Source organism: Rhinatrema bivittatum, chromosome 9 (genome assembly GCF_901001135.1).
Source record: "Rhinatrema bivittatum chromosome 9, aRhiBiv1.1, whole genome shotgun sequence".
Taxonomy (NCBI): domain Eukaryota; kingdom Metazoa; phylum Chordata; class Amphibia; order Gymnophiona; family Rhinatrematidae; genus Rhinatrema; species Rhinatrema bivittatum.
Window position 1 is genome coordinate 48592502 of NC_042623.1, and position 15157 is coordinate 48607658.

Here is a 15157-nt window from a genome sequence, read left to right on the forward strand (position 1 = left end):
TAATAAGTATTTATAAGCCAATTGAAAGTCTATTCAAAAAGTGTTCCGAATCCACTGACTCCATTTTTGGCGCGGCAACAGGAGCTTGATGAAATGGATGAAGCGATTCAGAAACACGATGGTCTGCTTCAGGGGATGAACTTCCGAAGACCAGGAAACCCTACAGCGCTGGATCCATGGGTTCCTATCGGGTCCATCAAACTTCTGTCATCACGCCTATTTTGGACACATTTGAACAAACACTGATCGGATTATCCCTTAACTTTTCAAATAATATTTTCCAAGGTGAACGCGATAGCACTTACTCAGCACCGCGCAAGCATTTCTCGGTCACTGTTTTGGGTGAATGTGAGGCACACAAACGAAAGTAGCGTCCGTTTATTTTGTAAGTCCGCTTGCCCTAACTTTATTTCTGGCTCCGGTGATCAGCACTCATATCTGCATCTAGTCAAGTGCTTCCGAAAGATTGTATGCACTGGCTCTTATTACAAAAAGAGGGGAGAAAGGTTGCTTGGAGTTCTTAAAATGAAATCTGAAGACCAAAGATCTGCTCCCACGATTATGCACAGAGATGCCTATGAACGGGGGTCTCCTCTCGGCATGATTTTCGTTGGCTCCCTTGGGGTGTGTATTCATTTGTATGTCTACATTTGGACTGGAATCGCAAGTGCACCCACAACGTTTTCTATCTGCATTATTGATCCACCACCTTGTAGCAAGAAAAAGTGAAATATCACACTGAGGACATAATTTGCAGCCAGCTTTAAAAAAAAATGTGAGATCCCTGGAAAATGTTTATTAAATACTTTATTTTTTTTTCCACTGAGTGTTTAGATTCTGGCAGAGACTCCCAGAGCTAGCGGTAGAAGCCAAGTAACGCCACACGTTTGAGACATATATTTAGTCACACTTGGCAGCCCGGGAATGAACTTGATAAGGTTTTGAGCCTTTTATTCTTCACATATTCCTACACTCCTAGACTGAAATGTTAAAGCTGATAGAAAAGGAATAATCTGAGCCGGGGAAAGGGACTTGAACTGAATCATCAGACACCAAACTGTGCTTGCACACCGCACTCGTTGTAAATATGCGCCTCTAAAAGCAACCGCCCTGGGATGGATTGCGGCGAGGATGGGATAAATTCGGCCAGCAGATGGCTCCGTGTCCTCAGGGAATGGCTATGCCCCTGTAGTTCTTGCTTTTCTTACAGCCGTACATCCACAGAAACAATGGGGATGTACCCAGGAATGACCCAGCCTGGTCCCGAGGACCACGGGCCCCCTGCTAACCCCAGATCAAGGACCTGCTATTCGGCTTTCGGCTGGCTGTCATTATTTTGGCAATGAATATTCAAGACATCTGTTTTCTATTCAGAGGCTCGGGTTTACCTTAATTTCCATGTTTCGCCTAACCCATGAACTAGACCTGTTTGCTGTCCCTTCCGTGGATGGAGTTTTAAAAACAGAAAAAAGCACTGGATGAAGGCCTCCTTTCCAGTTTGCATCCTCCATCATTTTAATAACAGCAAATCAACAAAATTAAGGACTTGCCAGAGGGAATCTTTATAGTACATTTTAGGTAGCTAAGGTAGTGTGTGTTCGTGGGGGGAGAGGGGGTGCTCATTTCGTGTTTGGCCTGTGGAAGGGAGTGTAACTTCCATAAACCTCCTCAAGAGATATATTGTGTTAGTTCGATAAAAAGGCATCCTCTTCTCCTCCTGGTCTCTGCAGGTGGCCGAGCACAGCCAGCAGGTCCCGGGACAGCAGGATTCAGCTAAGGAGAGTGACTGCAGGCTGTGCCCTGCTTCCTTACCGTCATCACCAAAAAGTGTCTTTTCTTTCCCGTTCTTGGGTTGGCTGATGGCAGTTTCAGCCATTTATTTGCTCGACGCGGAAGCAGCTCCGGCCTCTTCTCAGTGAAATGTTTGGTGGCCCGGATTTCTGGCGGTAACTGAACTGCAAGAGGTGAATTGAAAACGCTTCTTCTTTGCCTCCTGCCTTTCGGGGGCGCGCTTACTACATCTTCCCTTTCCCTGCCCAGGCAGTGGCAGACTGAGCAGGCAGGAAAGCTGAGGGAAATGAAAAGTTTGCAACTGCTAGAACAGTACAGAGAGAGGATCTTTCCTGCTGCTCCGCACATTATCAACGATTTGCAATAATTCCTGACCTGCGCGGATACCCAACCATGGAAAATAATAATAAACGCGCGGGGCCTATGCTGAATAAAGCCGATGAATTCGTATTGCTGTTTATGAGGATGGTTAATATTATCATTTTGAAGAGAGAGAGAGAGAGAGACAATGCGTTTTATTAGCTGTGGGATGAAAGGGATTTGGCTCCGGGCCCGGTTTGTCCATCATTATCCCGGAGCACCGGGGCAGAAGAAGGTGACCATGGCCCCCTTTCCATGGAAAGAAAAGGCCAGGAGCGGACAGGGAAGGCGCTTCTCACGCCCCCTGCTCGGCACCCGCGTCCTCCTCACCCCCTCAGGCAAACTCCTGGAAAAGAAAGGGGAAGGAAGGAGCGGATCCCTGGTTCCCCCCAGGGAGAGTGAAACGAGCGGGCAAACCTTGAGGCTCAAGACCAGGGCCAAAGGTGCTCCAAGGGGTCCAGCCCCGGGGGGAGGGGAAGGAGCCCGGGAGAAGTAAAAACGTGGCCGGAACCAGGAGAGAAGCTGTAAAAGGAGCGAGAAGGGGAACCGAGCGCTCTGAGCAGTCACCAGGCAGCAGCCTCGGGGATGGAGCCGGGCCCGGCGGGGTTAGGGGAGGTCAGGGGTCGGACGCTGACAGAGGAAAGGCCGAGACTTTAAAAAGACAGAGAGATGACCCCCTCCAAGGGTGGAGGCTGGAGAAATGGTTCGGCTTTGCTTTTTTTTTATCATTTTGGTTTTAAACAGAACCTGCCCCAACGATATATTATTTATTATTTAATTTGGAGGGACGACATCCAATCTTCGGGACCAGGAGGCATTTCACAGAAAATGCAAGCGCCCTTTATTCTGCCACCCTCCGGTGCCCCGGAGTGGGACTGGGAGTTGTCAGGGGCCGGCTTCAGCTTGGCGGGGCTCTCTCAGGAGCACAATGGGGCGAGCACTAGCAAGCGAAGAATGAAAGACGGAACGAAAAAACAAAAACAAAACAAAACAAAACCCAACGAGAAGGCTGCAAGAACAGCAACCTTCCGCGCCCAGAACTCCTCGGCAGTTTACAGGGGTCAGCGGGCATCAGAGAGCCCCTCTCTCGGAGATCCTTAAAAAGAGCGAGAAAAGAAAAAAAAAATAATAATCAATCAGGCTAACAAACTGTAAGAGACAAAAACAAAAAAAATAAAAAGGCAAATATTCACATTCCAAAACCGAAAAGGTACGGAGGCAATTTCACAAAATTAACTTCTACAATGAAGATAAAAGTAAAAGTTAAATAGTATAAAACGAGGGTTAGACGCCGTTCACTTCCTATGGCAACGGTTTATTGTGCAAACGGTGCCAGCTTTCCATCTGCAGCTTAAAATCATTCATTTGTAAAACTAAGATCTCACATCAATGCAACGGATCCTGATCCTCCTTTGTCTAGTTTGTTGATCTATAAAACTTGCAGAATTTTCCAGCACAACAATCGAAAAAAAAAAAAAAACCAGCCCATGATTTTTTTTTAGAGCCCTAAAGAATGAATAAATAATCCGTATTCTGATTTGGAAAAGGATTGGACACCAAGGAGCCGAATATAATCCAGTTGAAGTGTCATTGACCTCTTGCGATATTTATACTGCTCAAGTGACAACACATATGTATTGCACGCTAGAAATGCAATCCTAAAACGTCATTTAAAAACACTTAACATGGGTATTTGTCACCTAAAGGACCTAAAAGTCTTTTCTAGTAATCTTTTTTCATTACTTAGGGTAAACCTGACGATTAGATTTAAGCGAAGATTTATTTATATACACAAAAATATAATAAATTATCGGAAATGCACAATCTGCACAGCTGTCAGCCTTCGGACGCCCAATGAGGTGGTTTTCTTTTCCAATGACTTTGAATTTGTATTTATTCGGTGATTGATGCGAGGAAACGTGTTGTCTCCTTTTCTCGGGAAATATTTTAATTGTAGGAATAAGTTTCCCCTTTAAAAAAAAAAAAAAAAACAATTATTACTGCTGTTTTTTTTAAGTTAAGGGATAAAGCGGGTTGCCGAACAGGGGCTCGCCGTGAGCCAAAATGGACTAGGGAGCCGGGCCCAGCAAAATGTGCCAGTGCGAATCTGATACCTGCAAAAAATAATAAAAAAAAAAGGCAGCAATTAAAGTCTTAAGGAGGATCCATCTGCTGCACAGCTCCTCTGCCCTCTCCAGCACTCTGCCTTTGTCTGCAGGCCAGGAGAAATTGAAAATAGAAAGGATAAAATAAAAAAATTAAAAAAAAAAAGGCCAGAAATAAACATTTTTTTTTCCTGGCTATTACAGATGCGGACGCATTTAGCAGTTCAAGTCCCAGACGGCATTAAAGGGTTTTCGCTTTGCTCCTTTTTAAGTTTCCGCCTCCCATTTGACTCTCTCCAGCTCCCCCAGCGCCTGGATTTCTTTCTTTTTCGCAATTAGTTGATCTTCTTTCAAGAATCGTGCCCTTCAAATTACATTACCTGCCAAATACCCACTTTCCAAGGCCGCAGCCTCTTCAGTGCGCACTCGGACTTGGCCAAATGCCTTGATCCAATTTTCGCTCTCTTTCCACGGAGGGGAGGGCGGGGGTGGGGGGTGCTCCCAGCAGATGCAGATCGGTTTGGTTTCAGGACCCGAAAGCTTCCACCTCTGCTTCATACCCCCCCCCCCTCCCCCTTGCTTTAATAGTGAAATGAGTGTATCATTACCGTTAATAGTGCTGAAGTAGCTGTAATTTTATTTACAATAAAAATGCGTTGGAAAGCAGGCTGGAAATGAATGTTTTCGTTTCTGTCTGGAGCGGATGGAGAGTTCCCGCACCCAGCCCCCTCCTCCCTCCCCCTCTCTCTCTTAGTTCAGATAAGTTTAGGCAGCCCTCGCAGAGCAGGAAATGAACGAAAGCTTCAACACCTCCCTTTTAAATCTCTCCCTTTGTATCTGGAGTTGTTGGGGGTTTTTTTTGTGCCATCCAGATAATTGCTAACAATCACCTTTTCAAATGCTCTCCACGCTGGGATTCGGTTATTATTATTATTATTATTATTCGGTTTCTCTGGGTTTGGGGGTTGGGTCAAGGTGCCCAGGCTTCCTTACCTGCAGAACTTCCTTCGGGGGAGAGTCCTGTCTGCCGGGGCTGGGAGGTTCTGCGGGCTTGCTGCTCTCTTACCTGCCGGCCACACTGGCGGAGGGGGGGGGGGGGGGGGGCGAGTTCTTTCTTTTTTTTTTCTTTTTTTGTCTTTTCCTGGCATTAGAGCCCCCCGCCGTGGTAGCCACCTCGGGGAGCGCTGGGGGCCATGGGGGGCCACACAGCACAACTGCAGCCTCATCTCAAGGCAGAGAGCCACCGAGGCTGCAGCCTCTCGCCCTCCTCACTGCCATTGCATCACTCCAGAGCCAGGAATAAGCTTTTTATACACAGGGGGGGGGGGGGCAAAACCGCGTCCTCAGACCAGGCCTAATGCACGTCCCAGTGCAGGTGCGAGAGAGTGGGAGGAGGGGAGGGGGGACCCCCGAAGCCCACCTCGCCCCCCTGGCACCGAGGCGTTCGCCCGGTGCTTCCCAGTCCAGCTCTTTAGCTAAGAAAAACGAGAGGGCGAGCAGGCAGGCCAAGCCTCACCTGCACCGCCAGGCTTCTCCTTAGATCTGGCTGTGTATAATCTCTGATGCTTCACCCCGGGTTATTATTATTATTATTATTATTATTATTATTATTATTACTGAAGCTGTACTGTGGAGGTTGTTAAAGCTTCTTCACAGAGCTTCTTTTTGTGACTGTGATGTGTTTGTAACTCTTCCGGACCTGCTTTGGCCAGGCGGCCCGGGGCTGGTGCAAGGGGGGGGGGGGGGGGGGGTGGTAAGACTGGACACTTCCCCCCCCCCCCCCCCCCACTCCGTGCTAGGCTTTTACCTGAGATGGTTAAAAGGGAAAGAGGAGAACTCGCCTCCGATCCGCCGGCCCGCGAGCCCTGCAGAAAGAGACGGCGAGAAGGCGAAGGCTGGGAGTGAGCGCGCCAGGACCCTCCCTCTCTGGGCGGGGGACTCTCAGCCGCCCAATAAAAAGTCGTCACTGACTGGTGGGGGGGGGGGGGGGGGGGGGAGAAAAAAAAAAAAGTTTGACTGTTGACTGTTGGAAACGAATTGAGCAATTATCTAGTTTACCTTCTCCTCTTGGAAGTTAACGATTGGCGAGATCTTTGCTGCGCTATTGACACAAACACTTTGCATTGAGCCGGGCTGCTGGAAATGAAAGCCGATTGTGCCCGAGTCACTCCCGCGCCCTGCGAGCCGCGCGGGGCTGGCACCGGTCCACCAGGCTGCTGACGCCCGGTCCGGGCGAGCTGAGGAGCTGGTGCAGGACGGTGGTGGCGACGATGGTGATCCGACGGGTCCCCTCGGCGGCAGAGCAGTGACAAAGAAAGGCGAGCAGAGCTGTCACTGTCCCATCCCCCCCCCCCCCCCCCCCCCCCCCCAAGGGCAATCCAAAAGCCATGGACAATAGTTGCCCGCAGGCAACCGCGAGAATCTTTGCCACCGCGCCGGGCAGAGAGGGCCTCCCGCCTCGGGGCGCCATGATCAGCACTTCCAAGCCCCTCGCCTTCTCCATCGAGAGGATCATGGCCAGGACGCCCGAGCCGAAGTCCTTCCCCGTCCCCCACTTCCTGCAGGGCGCCGGGGCCAAAGGCGACGCCAAGCAGGCTCTGCACCTGGGCCCCGCGTCCATCCCCTGCATGATCCCCTTCCTGCCCGTCGCCTACGAGGGCGGCTCCAAGGCGGGCGCCGCCGGGGCCGAGCCCAGGAAGGGCCCCCCGGAGCCGACGCCCCCCTTCAGCTGCGGGGAGCTCCTGAACTGCGCCCTCTCCCTGAAGGCGGAGCTGCCCCGCCAGGCGCTGCCCCTGCAGGGCTACAAGCTGGTGAGGCCCCGCGTGGTCAACCACTCGTCCTTCCACGCCATGGGGGCCGCCCTCTGCTACTTCAACCGCGGGGACGGGCCCTGCCACCCGTCGGCCGGCGTCAACATCCACCCGGTGGCCTCCTACTTCCTCAGCTCCCCCCTGCACCCCCAGCCCAAGGCGTACCTGGCCGAGAGGAACAAGCTGCTGGCCCCCTGCGCGGACAAGTACCCGCCGGGGGTGGCCTTCAAGGACTTCTCGCACGCCCAGCTCCAGCACTACATGAAGGAGAGCGCGCAGCTCCTCTCGGAGAAGATCGCCTTCAAGGCTTCCTCCAAATTCAGCAGCGCCTCCCCGAACAGCAAGCCCAAAGTTTTCACCTGCGAAGTGTGCGGCAAGGCAAGTGCTGGCTTTTTATACCTCCTTTCCCCTTCAGCAGTCCGGATAGGTAGAAATGGTAGTCCAAAAGCAAGGTAGGACTTATTCGTTCCCCTTTATTTCTATGTGCGTGCATGTATGCATCTATAGCCAGACAGACGGATTTGTATACATAGATAACAGATAGATAGACGTACATATACTCATTCTGATTTTTCAAACAAAAGTATTTAAACTGTGATGCAATCAATTGCCACTTCTTATTTAGATCCGTCATGTGTTGTTTTTTTTCTTTTATTTCAAGGTATTCAATGCACATTATAATTTAACTCGCCATATGCCAGTGCACACAGGAGCCAGACCCTTTGTTTGCAAAGTTTGCGGCAAGGGCTTCAGACAGGCCAGCACGCTCTGCAGACACAAGATCATTCACACCCAGGTAAAATGCCCGGCGCCCCGCGCCCCTGCTCACTTTCCCCCCGCACCTGATTGCGCGGCAGACGTCCATTTTGCAGCCGGCGCGCTCAGAAATGCTGTTTTACAGTGCTACGATTTTGCATTAACCGAGTCAAATGACTTTGCAATGAGCTCTGGAGAAAATATATATTTGTTTCCTTCTTTTTTTTTTATTATTTCTTGTACAGGAAAAACCACATAAATGTAATCAATGCGGTAAAGCCTTTAACAGAAGCTCTACGTTAAACACACACACGAGAATACATGCCGGCTACAAACCTTTTGTCTGTGAATTTTGTGGGAAAGGATTCCATCAAAAAGGTACAAATTAAAAACAGCGTTCTGGTCTCCTATGGCCAAATATTAGTTTCTCTAATAACACAATATTCACTTTTGTTTTCCAATGAAACACTGCTAGAAAATATATTTTTTAAAACCGTTAAAAGTAACAAATTCTTTTTAATAGAAGTTCGAAAAATACAATAAAATGTATGTTGTGCAGGGGGATTGAATCTGTTTTTCTGCCGTACATAGTATATTCCTAAATGTGCTGACTCTGATAATGTTGCTGTGTCCATTTCTGTACCATTATTACAATCTTCTCTGACATTCTTAAAATAAAGTTATTTTAAAAAAAAAAAAAAAAGAAAATACATTTTTAAATTTTTTAAATGTGCTGAACTTTTATGCAGTTACATTTTTTATTTTTTGCATTTAGAATTCTGCAAGGACAAACATCCAAAAAGGTAGCAAATTAGTAGATTTAAAAACGGATGGTGTGTAATGAAACTTCTCTCCCATCCTCACACAGACTTCCAAAACACCAGTTCTCTCTTCTTTTTAGGAGGGGGTGGGATCCCTTGTCCTCTCTCCTTGCCTGATGGCCCTGTCCTTGCCTCTTGCAGGAAACTACAAGAACCACAAGCTGACCCACAGCGGGGAGAAGCAGTTCAAGTGCAGCATCTGTAACAAGGCTTTCCACCAGGTGTACAACCTCACCTTCCACATGCACACCCACAACGACAAGAAGCCTTTCACCTGCCCCACCTGCGGCAAGGGCTTCTGTAGGAACTTCGACCTGAAGAAACACGTGCGGAAGCTTCACGACAGCGGGGCTGCCCTGCAGGGGGATCCCCGAGGGCCAGAGGACTCCGCGCCGTCTCTCGGCAGAGCGCAAAGCGCCGGGCCCTGATGTTCGGCGCTGGTGTCCGGAGCCCAGCCCAGCCCGGCCGGCTGTCCGATCGAGGATCTGGGGAGCAGGGGAAGGGGCTGCAGCAACCCCCTTGCATCGCCTCCTTCTGACAATCCGCTGGACACATCCTCCCTTTGCATGCGCCTTTTACAGCTTGTGGTTGGGTTCGAGTTTTGGGGGGGTTTTTTGTTTTGTTTTTTTTTAACGTTGTGTATTGCACTCTCTACCCCCCATTCACACTCTTTTACTGGACTTCCAATTCGATTTTCTTTTATATTATTTTATTTTTGGTGGATGCTGATTTTTTTTTTTTTTTTGCAAAGTCCCGATTTTTCATCTCTAGTTCAGAGGTGTAAAAAAGAAAAGAAAAGCAAAAAAAGAAAAATTTCTGTTATATTTATTCAGATATGTATTATCCTTCCGGAATGCTGCACCACTTTAAATACATATATATTTTTTCCGTTGTCTTGATTCGGACCTGTTTCGTATGCTGACTGATTAAGTTTCGTTCTCCTTTGGTTTGTTCTGAATGTTGTTTCGATGGACAGAGCTTGTTATTATATATATATATATATATATATATATATATATATATATATATATAGTATATATATATATATATATATATATATATATATATATATATATATATATATATATATCTATATATATATATATATATATATATATATATTCGGAAGAAACCAAATATATATGATTTGCATTTCCTTTTCTTTTGCACGGGAAAATGAAATTCGTTGACTGTGGTGCGCACAAATGCTCGGAATACGCTAATTTAATTCTTAGGTTCTGTAGATAGTGTAAATTATTCAGCCCAGTTAGTAATCTTGTGGAGAGTATTGTTGATTCCATGCTGTTTTCCGCTACATTTTGTACACGAGCGGCTTTGTGATAACGGGGGTTCGCACCGCGAAACGCAATTATTAAATCTGAATTCAAGCCGGAGAACTGGATGACAAACACAAATAAAACCGGTGCCAGGTCCTTGAAGTGAAGAAAGTGTTAACCAGCAATCTGCTGTGTGCTCAGTCAATGGCGTTTCAGCGCTGCAAGTATCTCCTGTTTTCTTGCCAAAACACTGAAACAACTGTTAAAGAGTTTAATTAAGAGGGGTAATTAGTTCAGATTTATCAAAGACTGCTTGTTATACCATTAGCTTGCTCTTCAAAACGCTGCCAGATGAGCCCCAAGTTACCCATCGCCGAACACTTTTGGACTCTGAGCTCAAAGGGGGAAGGGGATGGGCAGCTGGAAATCTCTGTCGGAGGAACCGTGTTGGGATATTGCATTTGTTTTACGGAGATTTGGGGGGGTGGGGGATGGCGATTTCGACGAACTATTTTATACTGTAAAATAAAACGAAAGCAAACAAAAGTGGTCGCCGCCTACCAGTTCAGCTAATGACTGGTTATGAAAGGGTAATTAGAGGTTCTTCAGGAACTAATTTTATTATCAAACACAGGCCCCCCCCCCCTCTCAAAGTTTCAGCTCGTAAGAGAAAGACTCTCATGTCTGTTCAAGTCGTGCAATATTTATTTTTTTAATGAAACTGGGTGGCAGAAAAAGAACTGTGCTACTTACAACTGGAAATGAAACGAAACCGCCTCCACGTATTGTACAGGGGACCAGGTAAAGAAAATACTTGAAATAAAATATATAGAATTGATTGGAACTTCACTGAAATGTGTACAACCCAGGAAAAAGTATTTCATAATTATCTGTCAAGGAATGCATGTGTGAAATGATTGTAATTCTCTGTAATTTAACTTATTTATTTAATCCGATTCGCTGTGAAAAAAAACATATTTTACAATACAGTTGACAGTGTGGGAGAATTATAAACACGGGACGTATTTTGTGCACGGAGTGAAATGGCGTGATGTATGACCAGAGTCTAAGATGTTGAACTCCATTATTTGTAAAACAATAAAGAAGGCTACAACGTGATGGAATAATTAATTTCCAGGGAATTTCCAAAAGAACTTAGCAGAAAAAGAAATCTCCAGTAATTTCCCCGAACGACTTGTAGGGCTGTCCTGATGCAAACCTCGTCCGCTCTCTCATTGTCTAGGGATGGGGATATCACCGTGAGATATCCTTTCCCCGCATATCGGTGATGATTATCGCCCTGTTCCTGAAGTCCTTGGCCGGGTAAGAAACGAGCAGGAGGACGGGGGGGGGGGGGGGGGGGGGGGGGGGAGTGGAGAAGGGGACGAATGGAGGAGAGGGTTTATTTTATTTTCTTAATCTGTTTAAAAGCTGGGCTGTTGTAGGGCTGTCTCTACTGATCAGAAAAGTCGCTTCTTTCACAGATTTGGGGCGTCAATAAAGCTGCCTGTGGCCATTAGAGAACAGGTTTGGGAGACTGGGGGTCCGAGTTAAAAAAAAAAAACAAAAAACATTGTTAGGCAGCTCAAGCAATTTTCTTCCATGTGAATGGAAAGCGAACAGGACATTCGGGCTTAAAACGCTATCCCCAGTTTCCGGATAAATCTTAAGTAGCCTGAACTTGCCTGTAACATCATTAGATTTCGTTATATTTATTATTTACATGGGGTTTTTTTGTCCAATGATGGGGAAAATTGCACATTAAATGAAGGGGTGCAATTATTTCATTTGGAAATTGAAAAAAAAAAATCGTCCAATTAGTGATCCTAGAATTGGAAGCCTTTTGTGCTGTGGAAAGGTCTCAGCGCCGAGGCTAATGCTTGATAAATGAGCTCCCAGGGATTGTAGGTGTGAATGCTGAGGGAGGGGGGGCGCAGTGCTCCCCCTCCCCACCCCCCCCCCCCCCGGAGACAGAAGGCTCAGGAAGGAGAGGAAGGGGCTTGGGGGAGATTCGGGTGAGGCTGGTTCCGGCAGCTGGGCATGGACCGAGAACAAGCGACAGATAGACGCGCACCCACAAACAAATACAAAAACAAACAAATACAAACAAAAAAAAAATACAGAGGAGACAGGCGGCCCCCTGACTCGTTCCGTGCAGCATCAAACCTAGGAGGGAGGAGAAGAGACAGGAGAGGAGCACGGTTTCCTGGCACAGCGCAGCAGAGCTCTCCAAACTGCTGGTGAGCGTCCAGAAACTGCGCATCTCGGCTCCAGTTGTTTACCCAAAATGAAAGGCTTAATTTAATCATTAACGGGAACTCTGGTTGCCGTCTTGGTTGCCCACATGGGCCGGCTTTCTTGCAAAAAGAAGGCCACTTGCCTAAATACAAACGATGGGGAGGGGTTGGAAGAGAGACCCTGGGACCGGTTTATTTTTATTTGTATTATTTAGGGATGTTTATATTCCGCTTTTCCAATAGAAGTTCAAAGGGAGAACAGGCAAAGAAAAACACTTAAAAGCCAGCCCCAAAAATATCCCGCCTAACAACATCACTCATCGGACATAAAGCTGGGTCTGGAGTGCCGAGGACATCAGGGGGCCCAGGACTGTATGAAAAGATGAATGAGGAGCTCTCAGTCCTCTGCCCCACTGCCCCTCTCAGGGGTGGGGGAGGGGGTGCATGGGGGCTCGGCCTCTGGTCCCTGTTACCCTGCCCTCGGACCTTTCCCCGGCTCTGTCTGTCTGTCTGTCTGTCTGTCACTAGGGGTTTTTACAGCGGCAGCAGCCACTCGTCCGCTGCGGGGGAGGATCCCGGGTTTGGGATCACCTGGACCCCCAAACGGCTCCCCTGCCTGGGTTAAACGTTGTTAGGCTTCAGAGTGTTTTGCGAGAAAGCCGGAAGCTGTGCCTGTGATCGAGACCTCCTCACTGAATAACGAACTGGGGGACATTTCGGGCCTAAGTTCCCAAACGAAACGACTCGCTTTTTTGTGTTTTTTTTTTTTTACCGAGGCACTCAGCGTGGTGGTGCAGCTGTAACCGGAGGCTTCGCTCCTTCCCCACCCTTGACCGATATCTAAAACCAGGCCGAATTCACTTAGGTTCATTTTCGAATGACCCCCTCCCCCCGCGTGTGCAAAAGTGCTCAGAGGGCACAAGCGTCGGTTAAAACCTGGGGAGCCCTGCAAAAGCGGAGCACTTATGGCCTTCCCAAAACTGCCGATAGTAAATAAAGCAATTTATCTGGCAAAAAAAATAAATAAAAATTATAATACATCCCCCCACCTGCCTCCCAGGAACAACCTCCTGTTTCTATTTTTATCCTGCAAGCTTGCTCGCTGAAAATGGCCTTTATCTCGGGTCTCCCCCACTCCCCTTTAAAGCAACAGTGCAGGATTGTTTGGGGTTTTTTTTTGTTTGTTTTAAGAAAGTAATTCATTTGCCAGTGCAAAATCCGTTCTACGTTGTGGGGGTTTTTTTTTTTTAATTTAATTCCAGGCATAGATTATAATTTACCGTTTTTGAAAATTGACATTTACCCATTTCGTCTCTTTTTGTAAATCGAAATAAATTGGATGTTTCCGTGCGAGAAGTTCATGCAGGTATGACTTTCATGCCTCGAGCAGAAAGCGAGCGAGGCGGGCTCTGGGACTGGGATTTTGAAGGGGAGACGGCATACACTTGGGACCTTTTGTTAAAAAATTACAATTTAAGAATTACGATATAGTGTGAAAAAAATAAAAAAAAACAAACAGAGATATATGGATGAAATCCAAGAAACAGACAAGCTGATATCGTCCTCAGCTTTTACGCATCCTAAATAAATAAAGGTCACTTTCCTGCATATCCTTCAGAAAACCTCCCTATTTGCACCAAACATGAATTCACCGCAATTTCTAAAATAAACTTTCATTTCTACCATTTCATACTACTTTACCATATCCCGTTTCATGCACAGAAAATTCCTATACTGAGTCCAGCACAGGAATCTTGTTTGCCAGCCGTGCGCAGGTGAGAGGGACAAGGACTTTGAAAATAAGGTCTTTCGGTTTTCTTTCGGTTTATATAGCATACGTTTGAGTCCCGGAAGTCTTCATATGAATGATTGCACTAAATCTGCAATATTTGTGACTGTGTGACTGCATAAGCATTTTCGTCCTTTTTAAAATGAAAATCCCGATATATCTAACCAATCCCTAAACACAGCCCCAGGAAAAGACGGGGAACCCATAGTAAAAAAGCCGATAGGACTGGCGGGCACAGTTTAGCAATGTGTAAAGCACTTTTTGTAGGCACCAAGGCTTCTGTCAGGGGCAGAGCAGAGCCTCTAGGAAATTATTAATCCATAGCCCCTTCTCTATTCGGCACATTTCTCTGGTTGGGTAATTTTCGATTGCACCGATCCTAATAATTGACCACACTGGAGGATAACCATGAAAACATCAGGAAAAGGAGCCCAATATGTCCATCCCTGTTATAAGAAATGGACAGGGTGGCCTCTAAAAAGTAATTTTATATACTGTTCACTAAACCAATCTATTTTCTGTTATCCCAAATAGGCGTCGCTAAGGATTTGTATCCCGCCACTATCTTTCTGTCTATAATGTGCACAGTTTTAAGCCCGCAGTCAGTAATCATTACATACAAACGTTAATTGGAGCAATTACTGGGGTTTTGCTCTAATGTTCTTAAAATGGCCAATGACTCGATCGTTTGGCCTTTGTGCCTTGGATTTCCTGCGTGCCCGCTTCACGGCGGGGACACGAGAGTTAAGTGGCCGAGGTGTCTTATTCTCTTCCAATTTGGAATATGATTTTACACATCTGCGCAAGGCTGAGGATTCCCCCCTATTAATGCGCTCCGGCAAACATGACCTTAAGCCCGGAGGTCACCCTAAAGCAGACGGGAGAGCTCCCTCAGATCTGCCAAGGTAAACAGGGCAAGGCATAGAGCGAATGGAGGGGGCGCAGTCCTGGCAGGACCTCATTAACAGAAACTGCTTGGTCTATGTCACCGCCATTGCTAAGGATCTGAGAACAAACATCCAGTCCCCTCTTTTAGTCCAAAATATCCTTTCCTCATAGAAATTCATTTTTGGTTCAGTGTTGCCCGAACTGTGAGGTGGAAGGAAGGATTTCATCAAGTTACCATCTAAACCGATCTGATATGCAAATGAATGTCGGTATATAAAACTTGTAAACAGATAAATACCGAGTGGGGCGATTCTTTAATGTTC

General features: G+C 46.9%; 1 protein-coding gene across 1 annotated transcript; it reads left to right on the top strand.

Annotated features, from left to right (window-relative positions):
- The first annotated feature begins 6643 nt into the window (after window positions 1–6643).
- On the top strand, window positions 6644–9071 carry FEZF1 (FEZ family zinc finger 1). Its single transcript, XM_029617283.1, has 4 exons — window positions 6644–7444; window positions 7728–7862; window positions 8068–8200; window positions 8785–9071. The coding sequence occupies exons 1-4, from the start codon at window positions 6644–6646 to the stop codon at window positions 9069–9071; spliced, it is 1356 nt and encodes a 451-aa protein (XP_029473143.1).
- The last annotated feature ends 6086 nt before the right edge of the window (window positions 9072–15157 follow it).